Raw genomic sequence first — 22,946 nt, 5'->3', positions numbered from 1 at the left:
TCCAGAGAGCTATCCCCCACCTCTGCAGGGCTACTCACTGTTTTCAGAGCTAAGAGGATTCCCTGGGCCTGTGCATTCTCCAGTGCTATTCCACCATTCAGTGGAGGCTGGCTGTGGTCCATCTCAGTGATTCCTTAGCACACAGCCAAGGCGTTTGTCATATCTGCAGAAGGTATTCCATCTCTACGATATTCTTAAGGGGGATGTAACTTCTTGGTGAATCACGCGATGGTTGTGAAGCATGGATTCCAATTGTGAGAGACGGGAGGCAGGCAGGGAAGCATCTGGAATCCATTTCAGAATTCTAGGTGAGAGCCTGTTAAGATTATTTTTTAAGCCTTTGGAAAGAACATTTTAAAAAAAAAGGTTTACACAGAACTTTGCAATTTATGAAACAAAATTTCATCTATCTCATTAGCTTGATTTTTAAATATCTCAATTTTTTCTAAAATGGTATTAAGTGGGTTCATGATCTATTCAATATTATTCCCAAAATAACTGCATATAAAAGTAGGGCAGAAATTATTTATCCAAAATTTATAGATGAGACCTTATCTGCTCAGTGAAGTATAATAAAACTAGGAACTGAGGAAGCCAAGGCTCACTCTGAAGGGCCCTATGCTCCTTGAAGCTTGCTGGCATAGAAGCTAATAGATCCCTAAAATAATTATTTTAATCTATGGTTAAACTTAGTGTTTTTCAAATGTATAGGATATGCGTATTCATATGATTCTTTTTTAGTAGTACAAACACTAGAGCCAGACTTCTTGAATTCATACCCTTGTTCCATTATTTCTAGGGAAATGACTCAACCTCTCTATGCCTCCACTTTTGAATTTATAAAACGAGGGAAAGAAACAAGGGATGTTGTAAGAGTTAAAGGAGTTAATGTTAAGTATACTTAGAACATGCCAGTGTACGATGTAATCACTGTTTAAGAGTGAGTTGTTGTTAACGATGATTTTGTAATTCTGATTAAAGGAATAAGGTTTAGCCATAAAAGGATTAGCTATTCTGAGTGAAGCATTAAGGTATAATATGAAAATTGAAGTAAACTTTTTAACCCCCAACATGTACTTTTAATGTATTAGTTAGGGTTCTCCAGAGAGACAAAACCAACAGGATATATAGATACATGAGAGGAGACTTATTAGGGGAACAGATCATGGGGACCAAGCCCCACAGCAGGCTGTGAGCAAGGGGGAGAGCTAGGGAAACCAGTTTCGTGTCTCAGTCCAAGTTCAGAGGCTGCAGAACCTAAAGTTCTGATGTCCAAGGACAGAAGATGGTGTCCCGACTCCAGAGGAGACAGACTTTGCCTTTCCTCTGGCGTTTTGTTCTATCCAGGGCCTCAACCAGTTGGATGTGCCACACTGAGGGCAGATGTTACTTACTCCCTTGATTCAAAGGCCAGTCTTTTCTTGACCCATGGTCACAGACATACTCAGTAACAATGCTGTACAAGCTCTCCGGGTTTCCCTTCATGCAGCCACATTGATACCTAAAATTAACAGTTCCTGCTAATAATAGTAGACAGCATCAGTTGAATGCCTGTGTGCCAGGTTGTTCTAATCTTTTCACACATTCACATAACAGCCCTATGAAGTTATCGGTAGTATTATCACCATGTAAGAGATGAAGAAACCGAGGCACTGAAACATTAAATTAGTGCCTGAAATCACTCTCGCTCTGGACTAGGGGCTGAGCTCTAAACCACCTGGTAGTGCCACCTGTCAGCCAGACACACAAAGAATAGCAACACAGTTACACTGGCACTCAACTTTGTGATTTTCATTTCCCTTTGTCTTCATCTTGATCTCTTAATGTAGGAGACTGGCATATAAACTGGTAAAGAGTCAAGTTTGCCTATCAGACCTTTTACACTGAGAATTAAAGCTATGTATAGATCTCAAACAGATGTTTCATAAAAGGAAGGAAACTGTTTCAAGAAACAAACCTGTGCCAGATGTTCTCCTAACAGCTATCCCCACTGCACACGTTATTAGCCCTACTTGACTATAAGAACTGACTCTTGAACATAGCACGTCCGTTGTGGAGATCCCACAGCTGCTGGGTGGCATGGTTAGGACTAACCCCAGTTCTCTTTGCCTCTCCAGCCCATCTGCTCTCCCCTACATAGTTCATGTAGGCAGCCTTTCGTAAAATAGAAGAAATACCATTGTGTGATCCATTTGTTTAAACAATACACACTAACCAGTTAACTCTTGTGTGTCAGACATGGTGTGTGTGCTGGGGACTCAGCAATGAGCAGCCCTGTCAGAGCTTCTGACAGGGCTTGAAGTGGAGGAGGACTGGAGCTCAACATCAGCCCGATGTCCTTAGAAACTTAGTAGTTACTTCAGAATACAGGAGAGGGAAAGGAAGGAAGAGACAGTACTGCTTTCTTACCTCTGCCTTTGTATCACTGACCCTGTGTGAGTCCATAATTTTCTGCTTTGATGTAAAGCCAATTTGCCTCTTCTTTTATTCTTGGCCATTCTTCTCCATGCTGTGATAATTACTAATAGTCAGCAAAGTAATTGAAAAGCAACCAGTTTACAACAAAATAATAAAAACAAAAATAACCCAAGTGAAAAGTGGGTACAGGTCTGAATATGCATTTCTCCGAAGATATGCAAGCAGCCAATGAACAGATGAAAAAATGCTCAACAGCTTCACCATTAGAGAAATGCCCATTGGAACTACAATAAGATGCTACTTACACCCAGTAGGATGGCTGTAATCAAAAAGACAGATAATAACAGTTGCTGACAGGATGTGGAGAAATTGGAGCTCTCATACATTGCTGATAGGAATGGAAAGTGGTATCTGTGGTTGGGAAAACTGTGATTCTTCAAAATATTAAACATAGTTGCCATATGACTCACTTTCACTCCTAGCTTTATACTCAAGAGAAATGAAACATACAAAACTTATACATGAATTTTAGAGCAGTATTTTTCATGGCAGCTCCTCAAATAGAAGGAACTCAAATATCCATTAACTGAATAGATAAAATGTGGCATATGCATACAATGTAATATTTAACAATGAAAAGGAAAAAGGTACATGATGTTACAGCCACATAATTGTATAACTCTATTTATATGCAGTGTCTAGAAGAGGCTTATCTATAGGAACAGAGATTGGATTAGTTGCTGTGTATGACAGGGGACAGAGGAATAGAGTATGGGGTTTCTTTTCAAGGTTATGAAAATATTCTAAACTTAGATTGTGATGATGTTTGCACAACCTTGTGAATATACTGTAGCTAGTCGTATTGGATTGCATATTATAGAGTGGTGAATTATGTAATGTTAATTATGTCTTGATAAAGATTAAAAAAAAAAAGCTACAACCAGAAGGAAGAGGAAAGAGGGGAATAAAAAAAGTAATCCACAAACTGAATCAGAAATGCTGAAACAACCTTAAAAAAAGTCTCCACCTTCCGGAATATTTTGCAAGTGTTCAGTAATCTATATCTTAGTAGAAAAGGTTCAGTGTCTTTGTCCACCAGAATTAAAGGCTATAAGTTCTTTCATTCTGCTGTTATTATACCTGTGTTAGATCCTGGGAAGATGCTACTGAAGGTAAACAAACATAGTCTCTTATGTTGCTTACAGTCTTCACAGAGAGAGATGTTACTCAGATGGTGTCACAAATAGATTGACACTTCAACTTGCATCAAAGCTGAGAACTAGAGATACTTACTGCAGAGGGTGTATGATAGGATTTGATCTTGTCATGGGAGATTCACCCAAGGATAATTGACTTGAGATTTGAAGGAGAGGTTGACAATACAGTCATTCCTCAGTACCTTCAGGGAATTGGTTCGAGGACCCCTTTGAAATACCAAAATCCTTGGATGCTCAAGTCCCTTATATTACAATGGCATACTGTTTGCATATAGCCTGTGTGCATCATCTCATTCTCTCTAAATCATCTGTGGATAATAATACCTAATATAATGTAAGTGCTATGTAAATAGTTGTAATATTGTTTAGGTAATAACAACAAGGAAAAAATCTGTACATATTTAATATGGATGTAATTTTATTTTTAATATTTTCATCCATGGTTGGTTGGATCCCTGGAGGCAGAACCTATACACAACAAGGACCCACTATAATTGAGAATGTGGCCAAAAAGAATCAAAGGAAATTTCTAGGTGCTCTTAGAGACTCAGGGAGTCCATGAACTGTAAGTCCATGGGTGCCAGAACTAGTGAGTTGGAAGCCAAATTAGAGGGGTCAGCAGGAGCCAGGTCACATCAAGGAGGAGGCTTCAAGGCTGACAGCAAGGGGAAGCCATGTAGGACTGTAGGAGGTGGGGCTTCAGTGAGGTGATCAGACTGCCCAGGCCAGAGTGGAAGCCAACAGACTAGATGGGAGTTTATGGCAGAAATGGCAGTCAGACGGTGATGGCAGCAGTATGTATTCTCAGATTTTGTTTTTGCAAAGACCATATACAATGAATATGCTTTCCTCTCCAGCAAGGAAGTGTTTGTGTTTACCAGTTAAGTACCATAAAAGTTGCCTGTAAAAGGATTTGCTTTTCTTGCTCCCAGTGTACAAACCCACTTCTGCATGTGTTCGGTAAACCTGCCTGTGACTGCAGGTTTAGAGCTATTTAAATGGCAATAGTTTCAATCTCTGGGTCTTCAGAATAAGCAGTATCCCAGGGCTTGGCTGGCAGCCCACTATTACCCTGCTAGAAATGGCCCCAACAGATGTGCCTTGCATTCTTTCATCATTTTGTATAACTGCTCAGTAGTAGTACAGTCTGTGGGTCAAGGACAGTTGTCATTACACACCTGGTTTGTATATAGCAGCCTCAATAACATTTCAATTTTCTACAATTTTTCAAAACTGTTTGAATTTTCAAACTGTCGATGGTGTCTGTCTTTACTGTTATCTTTTCATTGCAAAATATAATTCTGACCCTTTGTGCAGGACTAGAAAAATGAACATATTCATGTCAACTCAAGGTAGCATCCAATCTGCAGTCTCTGTGGATATTTTAGAATTTACAGGGTAGCAAGATGCTTGGGGAAGCATGAAGTGTTTCTGGAATTAACTTAAGTGGGCTGTGACATGGAAACTCACACCACAGCTGACAGCACATTTCACCATGTCAGAGTCCCCACCAGCTAGAATACCAACATCATAAGAGCATTCTTGACCTTCTCTCTACCTGATATACTTGATCCACATACAGTTTTCAAATATACTAATGAAAGATCAGGGATACTTGGATCTCTAAATGAACTGGCAGTACTTGCCTTCCCAGTTGAAAAAGGCATCAGAAACAACTGATGCCACTCCTAAGCTCCTACCTGGAAAAGTGGCCTGTGCTGTCTGTCTACATTTTTTTATCCCATAGTGGAAAAGGATGATGCCCACCTTTATGTTGTGAAGAGCGAGAATGATTTTTATACGTGAAACTCTTAGCACAACACTTCGCATGCAGCAAGACTCCATAAATGACAACTAGCATTATACCAAATGTTGACTATAGAAAATCTAGGTGTGCCAGGGCTCTTGTTATTCAGTACACACCTCTAGGGAGAGGCTGTGATGGGACAAGCTCTACAAATATAAAGATAAATAAGGTACTTTCATGTATAGGAACACACTGTATCCCGTCTAATGCAGAGGTAGTAAACCAGCTGTGGGGACTCAGAATCAGCCCACAGACATGTTTCCCTAAGCCTATGCAATATTCTTAAGATGTTTGAGCTAAATTTATAGAGAGGAGCTTCTACATAAAAATCCTGGTTTCCATTTTTTACTAAAAATGGACCAGCCTTCTAAGCCTACCCTTCAATTATGTACCACCAGTTTATTTCAGTCCCACTTTTCTACCATGCTCTTATTGCCCACCCCCAGCCTTCCTTCCCTAACCCCATCTCTGGTAGGTAACCAAGTCTGCATCCCTGGGCTAGTACTCAAGACCACCCTGGGCACTCAGGAGCTGGATGGTGGAGGGCCTTGTGGGCCAGGAGAAAGGTGTTTATACCCAGGGGAACCTTTGGAGGTGGAATTTGATAGGATTTTAATGAGATTAGCTTTCTGAAGGGCTTCTGAGTGCCCTGTGAAGAATCATTTAGAAGATATTAAATCTGAAGTCAAGGAGAAAGTTAAAAAGCTATTAGAACAATCAAAATGAAAGTTGATAGTGACCCAAACCAGGGATCTAGTAGTGAGGGCAGAGAAATATGGACAGTATTTTCAGTATATACAGGTGTTAGAATTAATAGGAGTTAACAATCATGTGGGTGTCAAAGTTAAAACAGGAGAAGTCAAGAATGATTCTCAGGTACATCAAGGGCAGCTAACTGGCAGTTTAGTTGATACTGTTTACTAAGAAAAGAAACAGGAGGAAGAAGAGATTTGTGTGGACAGATGATAAATTCACTCTTGACTGTTTGTAGGTCTCTGTAATACAGGGAACAATAACTGAATGCCTTCTTAGTAGGTACCTGTCACTCACCATTCTTTATCTCTTCTGTTTCTGAAAAGTACTTTACATATGATCTCATTTATCCTGACAGAAATAGTACAGTCCACCATAAGCACTTGTTTTTGTTTTTTTTAAGGAACTAAACAGAGTGTTATCTCCGTCTCCCGTGAGTGAAAGCTTTCTTATTATCCACCTGCATTTTGCAGATGAGAGACCTAAGCATTCCAGAAGTGAATTTACTTGCCCAAAGGCTAAGAGCCTGTAAATGCCATGATAAAGGACTCAAAGCCTTCAGTGTTGGACTCACTGACTTTCAAAGAATGAAAGGCAGCATAGCCACAATGCTTTACAAAGAGATAGTTGCTATTAACCCATAAAGAAGCTGAAGTCCACTGGGGGCCATGATGCATGCCTATAGTCCCAGTGACGGGAGACTGAGGCAGGAGGATCACAAGTTTGAGGCCATCCTTAGTGAGACCCTGTCTTAAAATTAAAACAAAATAAAAGATCTGTGGGTTGTAGCTCAGTGGTAGATAAAGCTTAAAGAAGTCAATTTTTCAGAGAGTACATAACCTAAGATAGGAAAACCAGGATATGAACCACTCTCAGACTCCAACACCTAACCTCTTTCTTCTGTCCAAATACTACTAAAGTTATTAGACCCATGTGTGGCTTTGAGAAGAATGAAAAGTGATAACCATATAGCATTCTTCATAAAGCTTTATCTATTCAATTTGAAGGACTTCTTTTTAATTTGTGTCCTACCTAAAGTTTTAGTGTTAAAATGACTCTTCCTATATGACATTTTTCTAATAATGTGTGATGATAGCTTGCACAATTATAATGTGTTGAATCCTTTGACATTGCTGATATTTAACCATTTCCTGACTTGCAAAGTGGCAAATTATGAATTATGCTGGAACAATATTAGTTTGCTCCAACTTAATATTTCTTTGGTCTTAGTTACTTGTTCCCCTTAAGAGGTAATTCTGCATCCCCAAAGTTTACTCCAAAGGTTTCTGACCTTTGAAATTGCAGTCAGAGAAGAATCTACTTTGCTTCATGTTGTGTCCCTAGAATTAAGAGTACTTAGAAATGATTCAATGAAAGCAGGCATGAGAGAAGTCAGCAAGATCAGGCTGTGATTTTAAACCTGGAGGGGCAAGAGGTTGATATTGTCACAATTAAAAAAAAAAAAAAGGTAAAACCAGATTTGTAGGAGACCATAATGAATTCAGTTTGGAATTTTAACTTTTAAGGGAATAATATGGCATGTGATTTTTGATATAGGCTTATTTATCAATTTTGATTCCCATGTTTAATTTAAAATATTCCTTTTTTGAAAATGCTGGCATTCAAGTTTAAAATGTGTTTCTAATGCTTATAGCTCCTTGTTAGGTTTTACTTCAAGGTTGGAATTCCCAAATGTAATATCCTGTTCATTTTTAAAACAAGGTCCTGAACTATATATTTAAAATCCATTTTGACCCCCAATTTGCAGTCCATCAAGAACTGCTGGATTTCTGCTTTGGCTATTGGGAGCAGATGTCACTGGGAATCTTATTTTCTGTTTCAACCCACTATGAAAATGGAATCTATAGCAAGGGTCTGAGAGTTAGTTCCCTGTGAGGGCAGGAAAATGTGCCTGAGTCAGCAGGAACCTCTCTTTTGTGACAGTATGCAAATTGGCAATGGCAGAGTTCAAGTGCATTCAAATATGTGACATTTTTCACAGCTCATCATTCTTTATCTTTTCTGTTTCTGAAAAACACTTGAGATTTGCGTGTAGGATAAGTTCTGTTTTCCTGGTCATAAAAAATTTGGTAGATTCACAGTCAAATTTACTTCCTTCATGAAAATCATAAGAGAAAAGCTTTGGCAGGGGTGTAGCTCAGTGGCAGAGCAAAACTTGCACGTGAGGCCCTGAGTCCAATCTCCCGCACTGAATAAAAAAAGGAAAGAAAAGCTTTTGTTTTTTTTTTCTTCCATTCTGTTCCCTTCTTTGTGACAAATGAAGATAATTTGGAGACATGAGGATGACAAGGAAAGTAACCTCATGAACTCAAAGACAGTAGAAATACAGGTGCCCATCTGTAACAGAGTCACACCTCTGACATCTGCTCACCTTTACTCCCACTCCCTTTAACAGGGGCTGTGGAGACTTGTTATTCAACTTGAAATTTAGCTTGCCTGGATGGAATTACTTACTATCAGATTTTTTTTCTAAATTGGGAAAGTAATCTTATAATCGTAATTCTTAGCATTAAGACTCCAAAGAAGTGAAATGATGTGACACTCAGTGCAGAGCTCATCGTTTCTCACCCCTAGCTGAGGGCCCAACTTCTGAGTCCCAGACCCCATGGAAGCCAGCACTGCTCAGGCACGATCTTATGGCACTCTGTTTTCTGGAGAGTTTGTATGGAGGGCCCCTTATGTCCTGAGCATGGTGCTAGCTAGCCACAGTGCCTGTGGAGTGGACAAGACCCGGGTGCTGCCTTCAGAACTACTGAGAATAAAGTAGCCGACTTTCTGGGCATGTACCGTGCACTGCAGTGGGCGCCATTCTAATTCATATGTTATAGGAGATTGATCTGCTCCTATCCCTATAGTGTAGATAAGGAAACTGAGGGGCAGAGATATTCAACTATTGAATGTTGCAGCTAGGATTTGCATCCAACTTTAAATAAGTTTTACATACACATACACATATATATTTTGGGGTTGGGTGTGGTACTGAGGATGGGACTTTAAACCACTGATCTATGTCCCTGCTTTTTGTTTTTTTATTTTGAAATGGGATTTTGCTAAATTTATGAGGCTGGTCTATAACTTGAAATCCTCCTGCCTCAGCCTCCTAAGGCACTGGGATTACCACCCCACCCAGCTGCTAAATAAGTAATTCTTGCCTGGACACAATGGCCTATACCTGTAGTCCTAGGTACCTGGAGACTGGGACAAGAGGGTTACTTGATCCCAGGAATTGCAGGCTAGCCTGGGCAACATAGCAAGACCCCATCTCAAAATAAATAGGTAAATAAATATGTAAATAAGTAATTCTTGTTGTTAACAAGTATTTTTGAAAGGCAAAGAAAGGTGTTGTGCTAAGGCAGTTTCACCTAATCTAGGTGGTTGGATGAGTCAGAATTAGGCTGAGACTGATCCAGGCAAAGGTTATCTTTTTCTAGTTTATTCAAGGGCTACAAAGTGGAAGCCCAAAACTCAACAGCAGACATTTGTGTTTGTTGTTTGTCTAATGGGCACGTTTAAAACTTGTTGAATATGAATTATTTGGTCTGAGCACTCCCTCACTAGTGTGCTGCTTATACTCATTTCACCTCATTCATTGCCATTTGAATGCATCTGAGTTTGTTGTCCCAAGTCCCTTCTGGGAGAGATAGTCTTCACCCCAATTTAATCAGGAATCTCTTGGCTACAAATGACAGAACTTTAACTTGACCTTATTTAAGCAAAAGGGGAAATTTTTTCCCACATTTTTTATTGGTGCATTATAGTTATATATAATGATGGTATTTGTTGTTACATATTCATATGTGCATACAATATAATAATATAATTTGGTTGATATCATTCCCTAGTATTTCCTCCTTCCCTTCCCTTTTCCCTGGTCCCATTCCTCTGGTCTACTGATATCCCTTCGATTTTCATAAAATCACCCACTTTTCTTTTCCTGTAAAAAGGGAAATTTGTTGAAAAGCTACAGATTTCCCTCTTTACACCCCCACACAGGAAGGGCAGGATTGTCCCACTGAGCCTCAGGGACAGTTGGAACCAGAGATCTGCAAGGGGGATTCTCTGCTTTTCTGTCGATTTCTTTCTGCTGCAGACATGCTTCTTCAGCATGGTGTGACTGTGGCTACCAGAAGCCTGTCCAACACAAAGGAGCTGACTCTTCCCTTGGGCCCACTTTGGAAAATCTGTAGGATGTTCTTTTTTGATTCATATGTCTACCCTTAGAACAATTAGAAGAGGTGTTTTGATTACCCAGATTTGGGACTGAAGTCAACCAGCTGTAGGCATTGCTGCAGGATACTTCTGTCATTACCTCTATCACATATATTCCCTGTTGCCTGTTATGTCTATCCCTCAGAAATTCAGAAGTGTCTTCCTTTTTTTTTTTTTTTGATGATACTAGAAATTGAACCATTGAACTATGTCCTCAGCCCTTTTTATTTTTTATCTTGAGACAGGATCACACTATGTTGCTCAGATGGGCTTTGAACTTGCAATCCTCCTGCCTCAGCCTCTTGAGTTGTTGGGATTGTAGGCATGCCCAGCTCAGACGTGCTTTCTATTGATGAAAATAATTTCCCTGGCCCACAAAGCATCATCTTTTAAGAGCTCATAGTACTGTCCTGAGGGTTATAACATAATACCAAAGAATGTGTCATATCAGTCTGTTTCATGAAACAACATGATCTTTCCATATGCTTCCTCAGTCTTCTTATTAAGGAGCTTTCTGTGCAAAGTTAACATCTTGGATTGTCTCCAGACTCAGCTTTTAGGGCACTAGGAGTCCACTGGTGCATAATATCAAGTACTGGCTCAGTAATCTCCTATAGTTGAGAGATTGACATATAGGAGATTAGCAAATTCTAAATAGATATTTAAACACAAAAGAAAGTGACCCAAGGTCACTGTGGTGGCCATGGGTTTTCTCTTTCTTTCATTTCTTTTTTATGGTTCCTTATTCTTTTTTATTTATTATTTTTTTTACTTATATATGACAGTGGAATGCATTATAAATCATATTGCACATCTAGAGCAACATTTTTCATATCTCTGGTTGTATACAAAGTATATTCACACCAATTCATGTCTTCATACATGTACTTTGGATAATAATGTCCATCACATTCCACCATCATTTCTAACCCAATGCCTCTTCCTTTCCCCTCCCACCCCTCTGCCCTATCTAAAGTTCGTCTATTCCTCTCATGCTCCCTCTCCCTGCCCCACTCTGATGGTTTTGATTTTTCTTCCCCCATCCCAAGTTCAAAACAGGCAGGCATGACTTGTTCTGACCCAGCATTGAACCTAATAATGGAATCGCTGACCAAGAGCCTCCTGTGTTGTTGGAGGTCAGAAGTGCTTTCCCTTCCCCTTGCCATTTGCTCTTGGTTGGGAGCAACTTGTGTCTGGGTTAACTTCTGGCTTAGCAAATAATTAGCTTCTCTGTGCCTCAGTTGCTGCTACTCTAAAAAGAAATTATAATAGTACATTATCGTGTACATCAGTAAATGTGTAATGAGCCTAGCTCAGAAGCAGGGACAGAGTCAGTGCTCAGTAGAAACCAGCTGTCGTCATTTTTCATCCTCGGTACTACCAGCCCCTTCCCTGGGTTCAGAGGGCTGAGGGTAGCCAGCCTGAGAAATGAGATTGGCCCAGACATTGTGATAAATAGAAAGATAGTCCATTTTCAGAATATAACATTTAGCCTTAGTTGTATTCAATTTTAGCCATTTTAATTATAGCCCTTTGTCCACCCCAGGTTTAAAATGAGCTAATCATGTTGACGGTACCCCCAAGCTCCTCTAGTTGGGGTGAAGGGCAGTGCTGCATTAGGGATGTAGCCCACTTGCTAACCAGGTCCCTGTAGCACACCCTTCTGGCAGGAGTAAATGCCTTGCCCACCCGCTTTCAAGTACAATCAGACCTAGGTTTGATTTCCTGCAGCACCTGAGCACCTTGGTTATTTCTAACACCTTTTCAGAAGTTCAGTTCCTCACTTACTCCTTCTACATTTTTGTAGGAGACTCTTACTTTTGCTCCCTCTGTTTGATTCACACGAGAAGGAAAAATATCAGTGGTTTCTATTTATAGGGCCATTTGGAGTTTTTACTCTAAAAAAGCACCTGTTAGCCTTGTCAACCTTTCTGTGTTTTTTTTTTCCCTGTTCTTAACTATGATCCTTTATAAAATAGAGGACAAGGAGTTACATTCACTGTTAACCCTTTCTTTCCTGTCTGGCTCCAAAATCTACCTGAGGGAGCAAAGATGTTCATATTGTGCATGGGAGATGTACATAAAAGGAAACAGTATAATACTGCATAAATAATGATAAATGATCATGAAGGGCTACCTCCCAAGGGCTCAGGGAAGAATTATGGGATGTGATGAACTTACGTGTGATCATAAGTTCATTTTATGTCTTATGATCTATTCAGGAACAAAGTTTAAGGGAGGGAGACATGGATTCTAATATTTTTGCCCCATAAGAAGAAAATTTAAAAGAATTTAGATGAGTGAGAAGAGTCCAGCCCTATAAAATAAGTCAGCTAAGGTAGTCACAACCATCGAGGGGACCTAGGTTTCAGTCTCAGGATTGTGTGCTGGGGTTAAATTTCTCAGGCTGTAAACCAATAGAGAACCAGTGAGGCAGGATGGCTTGTTACCTAATCTCATAAGGAGCAGCTGGGCATAACCCAATTGTTATCTATGTGTTGTTACAAATCTGGCGGGAGTCTATTGAGGAATGGGTGTGTGAATAAGCCCAGAAAAGGAAGTCAGGGTAGGGAATGTCAGATATTTGTTCCAACGTTCCCCACAGGAGAAAGTGTCCTGTCCAGGTCATTGTTTTGTTCTGACCAATTCACCCTGCATTTGGGAACATAGCTCAATTCCATTTACTGTCATAACAAGCATCATTATCAAATGCTGATATTTGCCAGATGCTGTGCCAAGTGCTTTCATATATTGCTTCATTTAATCCTCTTAGTAGCCCTATAGTCTGACTACTGTTTTTTTTTTTTTTCCAATTTTGTAGATGAGGAAATTGAGGCTTAAAGAGGTCAAGTAATCTGCTCAGGTGTGTAGAGAACTCTTAAGTCAAGGAATTTCTTTTCATTTCCAGATCAGTTTCCCATCCCACCTTCTGAGTGCTAGACCCCAGCCAGTGTTCTCTCAGATTTTCCAAGCACCAGAGCAGACTAATGCTTTCTCTTGTCCAAATCAGTGTCTCTCCATGTTTCCTGCCTTGCCCCCCACCCCCGCCCAATTGCAAAAGTTCATGCCTTAAACTAAATAATCAGATGATACTTTCCCCTAAAAATTTGCCTATAATAAAAGGGTAAGATGTGGTGGGAGGCAGACTTTAACATTCTGGCCAATTTATAAAGTATCATTTCAGTTAATAAGCTGTCCTTTGCCTATGCATTGGATTCTGACGTGTCTTGGTAATTTTCTTTTCTGTTAAATGGTAACTAACTGCCAAAGTTGGAAAATGCTACTGAGCCCTACTATGTCACTAATTGATCTCACCTTTCATGTTTCAGGAAGACCTGTCCCAGGTGATTGGTCAAGTTGCCGTGTCAGACCATCAGAAGACACTGGAGTACCCAACTGATGATGTATGTAACTTGTGCTTAGGTTTTGCTCTACTGGTGTGGTGTGCAATATAAACTATATTCTGGAAGAAGTGGAGGTGATTACCATAAGATCAAATCCTTTATCACTTAATAAATAAATAAATAAAAATAAAATTTCCATTATTCACTATTTGTATGTTTCAGAAACTGTAGGTAACTAGAGCTCACAAGGAGTGTATGATATTTCAAACACTGCCAAAGAAAATCCCTTTGAAAATTCTCTGAGATTCTATGCTAAAAGCCTAAATTTAATAAAAAAAAAAAGATGTAGCTAGGCTCAGGAGTGACATAGCTCCATGGTTATATACTTGCCTAGCATGTATAAGGCCCTGGGTTTGATCCCTAGCACCTCAAAAAACCAACCAATCAACAAATGTAAAAAGAACCTTGCAAAATAATCAAATTAAGTTCAATGGAAACTCATAAGCATTTTTTTTTCATTTAAAACCAGATTTTTGTGTTATGTAATGTGTTTACAAATCCTGCTAATGTGTTAGCATTTTATATATTATTGTTCATCTCAAGTCATGTATAAAGCATCTCTAAAATTTCATAACCATTGAATTGTTGAGCTGAGGTAAATCCTAACATGATCTGGCTTTTCTTCTCCCTTCTTAAAAATGTGCACTGAGGTGTCTAAAGCATTTTCCTCTGGGAAAATGATAAGCCTTTTCTGTGGCTGCAGAAGAGAAATGATCAGAGATCAGTGGGGCAGCATCTGCAGTGAGGCCAGGTTAGCTCATTATAGAGATCTTCCCAACTGTTCAAGCTGCTCCAAATGGCATGAGCTTCTTCATGGAAATGGAATTTTCCATCCCTGAAGATTATCAGTGAGAAGCTCCCGATAGCTTATTAGCATGTTAAAAGAGGACCAAAAAAAAAAAAAAAAAAAAAGAAAGCATTAATAGGGTTGGGTTACAGCATGTATGTAGCCCTGGGTTCCATCTCCACCCAGCTCAGGTCAGGAAGACCTGTCCCTTCAGAAAAAAATAAAAATTAAAATTAATAGTTATTCTTAATTGGGTTCCTAGGTTATTCCTGGCATAGTACTAGATTTATTTATTTATCCCTAACCTTCATGATAACCTTGCAAAATACAGATGCATCACTCTCAATTTACAGATGAGGAGGTTAAGTGACTTGTCTATGGTCATAAAGTTAGTGGTAGCAAATTTAGCAATTCATGTCTTCTTTTAAGTAGTGATTTTTTTTTTCTTATCCTGGGGACCTGAAAAAGTGGAACACTTTTCTTCAAAAAAATCCTAATAAGTATAATTTTGATACAACCACAGAGGTTTTACAACTGAGAGGTTTCTGTGAATCTCTCAGAAGCTCTGAGTTAATTCATGATTCTTCAGTGTCAGTGGCACACACCTATAATCCCAGCTACTCAGGAGGCTGAAGCAGGAGGATCACACATTCCAGGCCAGCCTTGGAAACTTAGCAAGACCCTGTCCCAAAATCAAAAATAAAAAGAGCTGGTGATATAGCTCAGTGTTAAGAGTGCCCCTGGGTTCAATCTGTAGTGCCAAAAAGGAAAACAACAACAACAACAACAAAAACACCATCATTTTTAACTTTAAACAATAAGTCTCAATTTTTAAAAAGAAAGAAAGGAAGAGGGAGGAACACTTTCCCTGGACTCCGTACCCTTTGCTGTTTATTTGGTCTGGAATGGAGGGAAGGGTCCAGATCCATTTTTTTTTTTAACTTCCTAGGTATTCCTGTTGTGAGACAGGGTTGAGAATCACTGGTTTAATTGGGTTGGATGACATGCAAAATCCACTCCAGCTTTATAATCTATTATAGTGATACATGACAGCAAATCCATTCTCTTCTCCTCCATACTTAGTAGTTTGATTCTGTACTAATGGATGAGCCACAGGAGACCCAAGTTTACCTGTCACCACACCTACCAGCAGTTGTTCTGCCTCTGCATCTATGGTTAGATGTTCCATTTGATCTCCATAGACTGTGTCCTTATTCTTATTGTTTTTTGGTTTGGTTTTTTGCAGTGCAGGGGATTAAACCCAGGGCCTTACACAAGCTAGACAAGTGCTCTACCACTGAGCTACATCCTTAGCCCCTATTTTCTTATTTTTAAATGGAATTCAATTCTACCTGTATGTATTTTTTAAAATATTTTTTTAGTTGTAGATGGACATAGTACCTTTATTTTATTTATATATTTTATGTGGTACTGAATATCAAACCCAGTGCCTCACATGTGCCAGACAGGCACTCTACCACCGAGCCACAACCCCAACCCTTATTGGTCATTTATTAAGCACCAGAGGCTACATGGAACTGGGTTACAGAGAAGAGCTACAAACATTCCCTGCTTTTATAAAAGTTCTATTCTAGTAACTGTTTACTCTGTACTTTTCTGTTATAAAATTCATATGGTTTTTTAGAAAACAACAACAAAACTTGTAGTTTGCCTTTGGGTTTGTTGGGAATGCGTGTTCTTTCTTGAGATGATACAAAGTGAAAGCTGGATGTAAAGTACTGATGTAAAATAAAGTACTGGATGTAAAATATAGACTCAATTGCTGCAAGAAGCTTCTATTTCACAAGGCAATCTGGGTGTGATCAATTTCAGCATGATGTTGTGTCTCCATAGTGTCATGGAACCTCTTATCTGATAACCATTCTTACTGGATTACCTCCATCCAATCATGACATCTATTTTCTGGTCTAAGATGGCTGCTGTATTTATTACCAGTACAGCTGCATTTCAGCCAGGCTGGAGGGAAAGGCAGGATCTTTCTCTTTAAGAGAATGACCTGGAAACTACACACCCACTGACCAGGACTTCTGGGCACACCTGCCTTAAGAAGGCTGGTAGATGTGGTCCTCTATGCAGCTGGCTATCTCAGTTATTTCAGTGCTCAGTTTTCTGGTACTAACCCTTTCGTTGTCTTTTTTCCACTTTTCTCTCTTTAAAATCACTGCTCAGTATATAACTGAGTCTTTTAAAATATATGTACAGTCACTATTAAATGATCATGATAGAAAAACTGCAAGGAAAAAACTAAACCCCCATAGAATTATGGCCTAGCAGCTCTTTGGTAAATGCTTGAAACTTGTAGTGTTCTTCACCTACTGACTTTCAGTCTACCTCTTACTCAAATTAGCTATGTGATTTGAGGGTTGTCACTTGACATTTGTGTCTTGATTTATCAAAACAAAATATTATCGACTAACTCTCAGGGCTGTACATTGATTGATGGGTTCACAGATATACAAGTGTTTTGAAAACTATAAGTGTGATGCCCTGTGCTGAGAAACAGCCCTTCCATGGCAGAATCTTGAAATGTTCTGGAGCAGTTCTTGGTCCTATTTCTAGACTCCAGGATCAGCCTGGTGCTTCACTATGTCCACCAGAATCCTTCAGCTGGGGATGGGTTCCCTGACTAACTACAAATCCAGAAGGCAGGTCAGGTCACTGCCTCTTTCTTAACTGCCTGTTAAGCAAGCATGGAGTCCTTTTGTCTTCTCTCAGTGTCTTAATATTCATTGGGGGTATCATTAGCAAAATCCAGAATTACAAGTTGATTTTCCAAAGCTCACACAGAAGTCCCTATAGGTCACTCAATTGCATGTTAACTTCCAACCCTGAGTTTCCCATCTCTTTAGTTTTGATCTTCTGTACCTGTTCATTCATTCATTCATTCATTCATTCATTCATTCATCAAACCTTTATTGAGTACTTGCTATTTTCCAGGCACCGGGTATCAAAGGTGAATAAGGGACAGTTCCTTTAGATGAATTAAATGTAATTGATGTACCTGGCATTTAGTAGGCATTCACTGGATATTTCTTTCCCCTTCCTTCCCCTGGTGTTGCTTATTAACCTACCTAATGTATCTTTGACTATTATTTGTGTATCCTGCAGAGAAAGACAGTGTTGTGTGTTCAGAAAATCTGCAGCATAGATTGTTTTTCACTGAGCTCAGACAGACATGTGGACTTGATATTGGTTTTCTCCAGCCCAGCTTCATATACAGATCACAATGATAGAGTACCTTCAGCTTTCTTCCTTCCTTTCTTCCTTCACTAAAGCATCTTACCTATAACGTTTAACAGGGAAGCATGGGGCAAAAATCAACCTAATTACTCTTGCCACCTTCCCCATCCTTAAGTCTCAAAAAACAGTATTGGAATGTATCTTTATTTTGGTATCATGTTACCACTCCTGTCAGTCTTTGATGTTGTTCATCTAATTTTCCTTCCTTTTGTAGGCTGCCAGCCAGATGAAAGAGCAAAAATATTCAACAAAAGCCTCCTTCAGTTCACAAGAGATACCGTTAGCGCCAACTCCATCATATCATTCATCAGATACCGACTTCACCAGCTGTGGTATGATTCTTTTCCCCGAGCTGCATTGACTCATGAAATATTAGAGAAGGAAGGGATCATGGTGTCCTAAAAAGACAACTGGACCAGAGACAGGGAGCTCTGCACCCCTACTCCATTCCTCAGCTTTGGAACTTGGATAGATCACTGTACTTCCTAAACCATTTCTCCATCTGTGCCGTTGGTGTTGCCTACTACTGGTGGAATATAAAAGAACTGGAACAGACAAGGCCCGTAGTAAATGCTGTTTGTTTTTCTATTTGTTGGTTTGTTTTGGCTTTGGTGGTGGTGATCACCCAGAGCCTTGTGCATGCAAGGCACATACTGTACCACTGAGTCACATCCCCAGCCCAGTAATTGCTATTTGAGTCTGGCCTGATAGATGAGTCTCTAGTCACTGCAAAAGATTATATTTAGGTCATGATTAATATCTTAAAAAATCATATTGAACCCAAATTTTAGCACTACATGTTGATGTAAGCCATTTGAAGATTTATTTTCAGTGCTTAAAGAAATTGATGTGTACTTTCTTTCTTTAACTTCCTGGCTTGAATCATGCTGACTGAGGGTTGAACACAGAACTTTGAAATGAACAACAGATATTTCCACTTTGGTTTTATGCAATATTAATCAGTGAAAAATGGACGCTTTGAAACACTACTCTCACCATTGGCAAAACATGACCCTGTGTTAATTCAGCAAGCCTGATACCTTTTGGTATTATTTGTCTTTAATGTTTGTGTGTATGTAGTACTGAAAATTGAACCAAAGACCCTTGAATATGCTAGAAAGCATTCTGTCACTAAAGTACATAATCAATCCTTTTCTTAAAAAAATTTATTTTGAGATAGGGCTTTGCTAAGTTGCCCAGTGCTGCCTCAAACTTGCCATCCTCCTGCCTTAGCCTCCTAAGTAGTTGGGATTACAGGAGTGCATAACATGTCCAGCTTGTCTTTAGTATATTTTTTTCATAAATATTAACTTTTTTATAAAAAGTTTAACAAGTAGGTTTTATTTTAAAGCACTGTGTTTATAGTAAAATAATTAATGAACATGACCAAGAAACTATGGCCTGTGAGTCAAATGTAGCCTACTACCTCTTCCTGTTTAGTTTATGAACTTAAAATGGTTTTTACTTTTTTAAAATAGGCATAATACCTTTATTTATTTATTTTTCCATATAATTTTTTAGTTGTTGATGGACCTTTATTTTATTTATTTATATGTGGTGCTGAGAATCGAAACCAGGGCCTCACACATGCTAGGCAAGTGCTCTACCACTGAGCTACAACCCCAGCCAGGTTTTCACATTTTTATTTTTTAGTTTTCACATTTTTAAAGGTTGGGAAAAAAGCCTATTTATGAAAATATGAAATTCATATTTCCATGTTCACTAATAGTTTTATTGAGACTCTCATGTATTTACACAAATGAGTAAACAGCATGCTGCTTTCACACTATAAAAATGGAGTTAAGTAGTTGCAGCTGAGACTGTATGGCCAGCAATCTGCAAAATATGTATACCTGGACTTTGACCAAGAAAAATTGCTGACTGGATGTGTAGACAGTTGAATTTTGGTAATATATATCAGTATCTATACCAAATAAGATAAATTTATGACTCTACATTTTAATTTATGGGAATTTTATTCATTTCTCACCCACTTTCCAAACATTTATTGAAGAATTGATATGATCCCGATTTGGACCGAATTCTATTAAGAGAAATAAATTCAAAGACTGACTCAGGACTCGCTAGGGTGAGGAAGGAGCAGAGGAGGGAAAGAAATGCCATCTCCCATATCTCTTACTGTATTCTCTCCTCATTCGGAAGAGTAAGCTGGTCATTTACAAAAGCAATATAAACTTTTAAAAGCATCTGTGAAATTGTGCCAGTATTGTCCATCATTTTTATTGTAAATTAACAGGAGTGGCAATGTGAACTATATATGCTTCACAAAGATCTAGAAACAGATTAGGTTTACAATTTAATATTCTTCTAATAGGGCACTTTTTATTGTTACTGAGGTTGTATCACTAAATTTCTTGCTTTTAACTGGGAGACCATTAGATTAATAAATTCCATGTGGACAGGACAGCCAATGTAAAGAACCAAGTAGTTAAAATTTTAGCCTCACAGGCCAGATGTTCTCTGTTACAGCTACTCAACTGCCTTCGTAGTATGACAGCAGCAATAGACTATACATATGTGGGCTAGTAGGCTGTATCCAATACAGGTTTATTTATGGAAACCAAAACTTGGGTTTCATATACCTTTTACATGAATGGAAATATTATTTTTTAATTTTTTTTTTTGCATTTTGAAAATGTAAAAACCAGTTTTGGCCAAAGGGCTGTAGTATGCAGTCCCCTGCTTATTATATAATCTAATGAAGCATTGTGGATTTCATCTTGGTTTCTGTGCACTAACTACAGCTCACCAGCAGATGGGGCCCTCTTTTCTCAGCCTTTTAAATTTTATCACAATGTAGGAATCAGTCCTCAAGATGATCAGTCTTAGTAATTAACAGAAAAGTTGGCATTGTGTAGAAATTTCTATCTACTAAGAGTCTCTTGAAACTAATATTTTGAATGTTTTGACTTTCTGTGTGTGTGTGTGTGTGTGTGTGTGTGTGTGTGTGTGAGAGAGAGAGAGAGAGAGAGAGAGAGAGAGAGAGAGAGAGAGAGAGAATGTGTGTTTGTACTGGGGATTTAACCCAGGGATGCTCTACTACTGAGCTACATCTTTGTTCTTTTTATTTTTTATTTGAGTCAGTGTCTGGTTAAGTTGTCCAGGCTAGCCTTGAACCCACGATCCTCCTGTCTCAGTCTGAGTCACTGGGATTACAGGTTTGTGCTACCATGTCTGGAAGAGTGTTTTTTGTTTGTTTGTTTGTTTGTTTGATAGACTAGGTTTATTTGTCTGGTAAATGCACATATATAGAAGTGGATCAAGGAGTGTTATTAAACCTCTTCTCTTGCATATATTTTTTTTTAGTTTTTAGAAAAATCCATTCTTAAACAATGATTTTTTTCCTTTATTTCTTTTTGTTTTGTTTTGTTTTATTTTTGGTATTGTGTATTTAACTTGGGGATGCTTAACTACTGAGCCACATGCCCAGCCCTTTTTTTTTTCATTTTGAGATAGGGTCTCACTAAGTTGCTTAAGCCTTGCTAATTTGCTGAGGGTGGCTTCAAACTTGGAAATTTTCCAGCCTCAACCTCCTGAATTGCTGGGATTACAAGTGTGCATACTATACCTGGCACTAACACAATGATTTTTTTTTAAAGTGAAACTTATAGATCAGCAGTAACTCCTTAAAAGACTCTCACTAGGGGCTGGAGTTGTGGCTCAGCAGTAGAGTTCTCACCTAGCATGTTTGAAGTCCTGGGTTCAATCCTTAGCACCACATAAAAGTAAATTAATAAAAAATAGGTATTGTGTCCAACTACAACAAAAAAATTAAATATTTTTAAAAATTCTCACTAATGGACCCAGGAAGTATTCTTGAGTGTATTTTTATAATAGTTTTTTTTTAAATTATTTTTTACTATTCTATTTACAGGTTGAGTATCCCTTGCCTAAAATGCTTAGGACTAGAAGTATTTCAGATTTTGGATTTTAGAATATTTGCATATACTTAATGAGATAGCTTGGGATGAGACCCAAGTCTAAACACAAAATTCATTTACATTTCATATCTACCTTATATATGCAGCTGGAAAATAGCTTTATACAGTGTTTTTAGTGTACCTGCATTTTAACTGGACTATTATCCATCCTATGAAGAGAGGTATGGAATTTTCTTTTTTCTTTTAATTTTTTGACAAGACTGGGGATCAACCCATGACCCCATGCATTCGAGATGGAACTTTCCACTCGTGCCAGCATCTTGTCAATGTTCAGAAATTTTTGGATTTCAGATTTTTGGGTTAATGATGCTCAACCTGTAATATATTTGAAGATAAATTTTAAATAAGTATTGGATTCAGTTAAAACATACTTTATTGAGTAAATATTTTATATATTATAATCCATATATTGTGTCTAACTGAAAGTATTTAAGCACTTTTAGTGTTTTATAACTCAGGATCTTCTGGCATACCAAACTTTTTTTACTCATTATAACATATGACTTTATGTACCCAATGGCTTAATTATGTTAAATTTTCCCCTGATGGTTCTCATGATGTGTTTTGAGGTTTAAACAACTTTAAGCAGATCTAAGATCCATCTGGGGTCTCTGGTTTGCTTCAAGAGGCTGGGGATGTAACTCAGTGGTGAAGCGCTGGCCTGGCATGTGTGAGGCCCTGGTGCAAGCCCAGCATCACTTAAAAAAAAAAAAAAAAAAAAGTCATAGGAATGTCGCATTTCATCCCTGAGTGAATGACCAAGGTTTTTCCTTCATGATTCTTGGCAGGAGGAGAGTGAAATGATAAACACATGCAAACTCTGTGCTCTGCCAGTAATGGAGCATGCAGGCCAGACTGCCTCTCATTATTCTTTCTTTCTTTCCTCCCGCCAGGTAGCTTCCAGGTTCCTCTGTCAGTGGATCCTGCAACGTGTCCCATTGTCCCTGGCCAGGAAATGATTATAGAAATATCCAAGGGACGCTCAGGCCTTGGTCTCAGCATTGTGGGAGGAAGAGATACACCCTTGGTAAGTTTCTATGTAAAATATATCGATTATCCCAGAATTAACTGTTGGGGCTCTTTATGGCCCTGGAACACATCTATGGA

The 22,946-nt window shown here is 38.7% G+C and overlaps 1 protein-coding gene across 6 annotated transcripts in view; it reads left to right on the top strand.

The window, feature by feature from the left end:
• Positions 1-22,946, top strand: part of PATJ (PATJ crumbs cell polarity complex component) — a 346,985-nt gene that overhangs the window by 261,409 nt on the left and 62,630 nt on the right. For all 6 annotated transcript variants that reach the window (XM_081306348.1, XM_081306345.1, XM_081306347.1 and 3 more), the window contains 3 exons: positions 13,755-13,829; positions 18,092-18,209; positions 22,733-22,866. In XM_081306348.1, coding sequence (XP_081162474.1) covers positions 13,755-13,829; positions 18,092-18,209; positions 22,733-22,866 — 327 coding nt within the window. The remainder of the gene's footprint in view (positions 1-13,754; positions 13,830-18,091; positions 18,210-22,732; positions 22,867-22,946) is intronic.

Source organism: Spermophilus citellus (assembly GCF_964194105.1).
Source record: "Spermophilus citellus genome assembly, chromosome: 9".
NCBI lineage: Eukaryota > Metazoa > Chordata > Mammalia > Rodentia > Sciuridae > Spermophilus > Spermophilus citellus.
The sequence above is the reverse complement of the archived record's forward strand: the minus strand, read 5'-3'. Positions and strand labels throughout refer to the sequence as shown.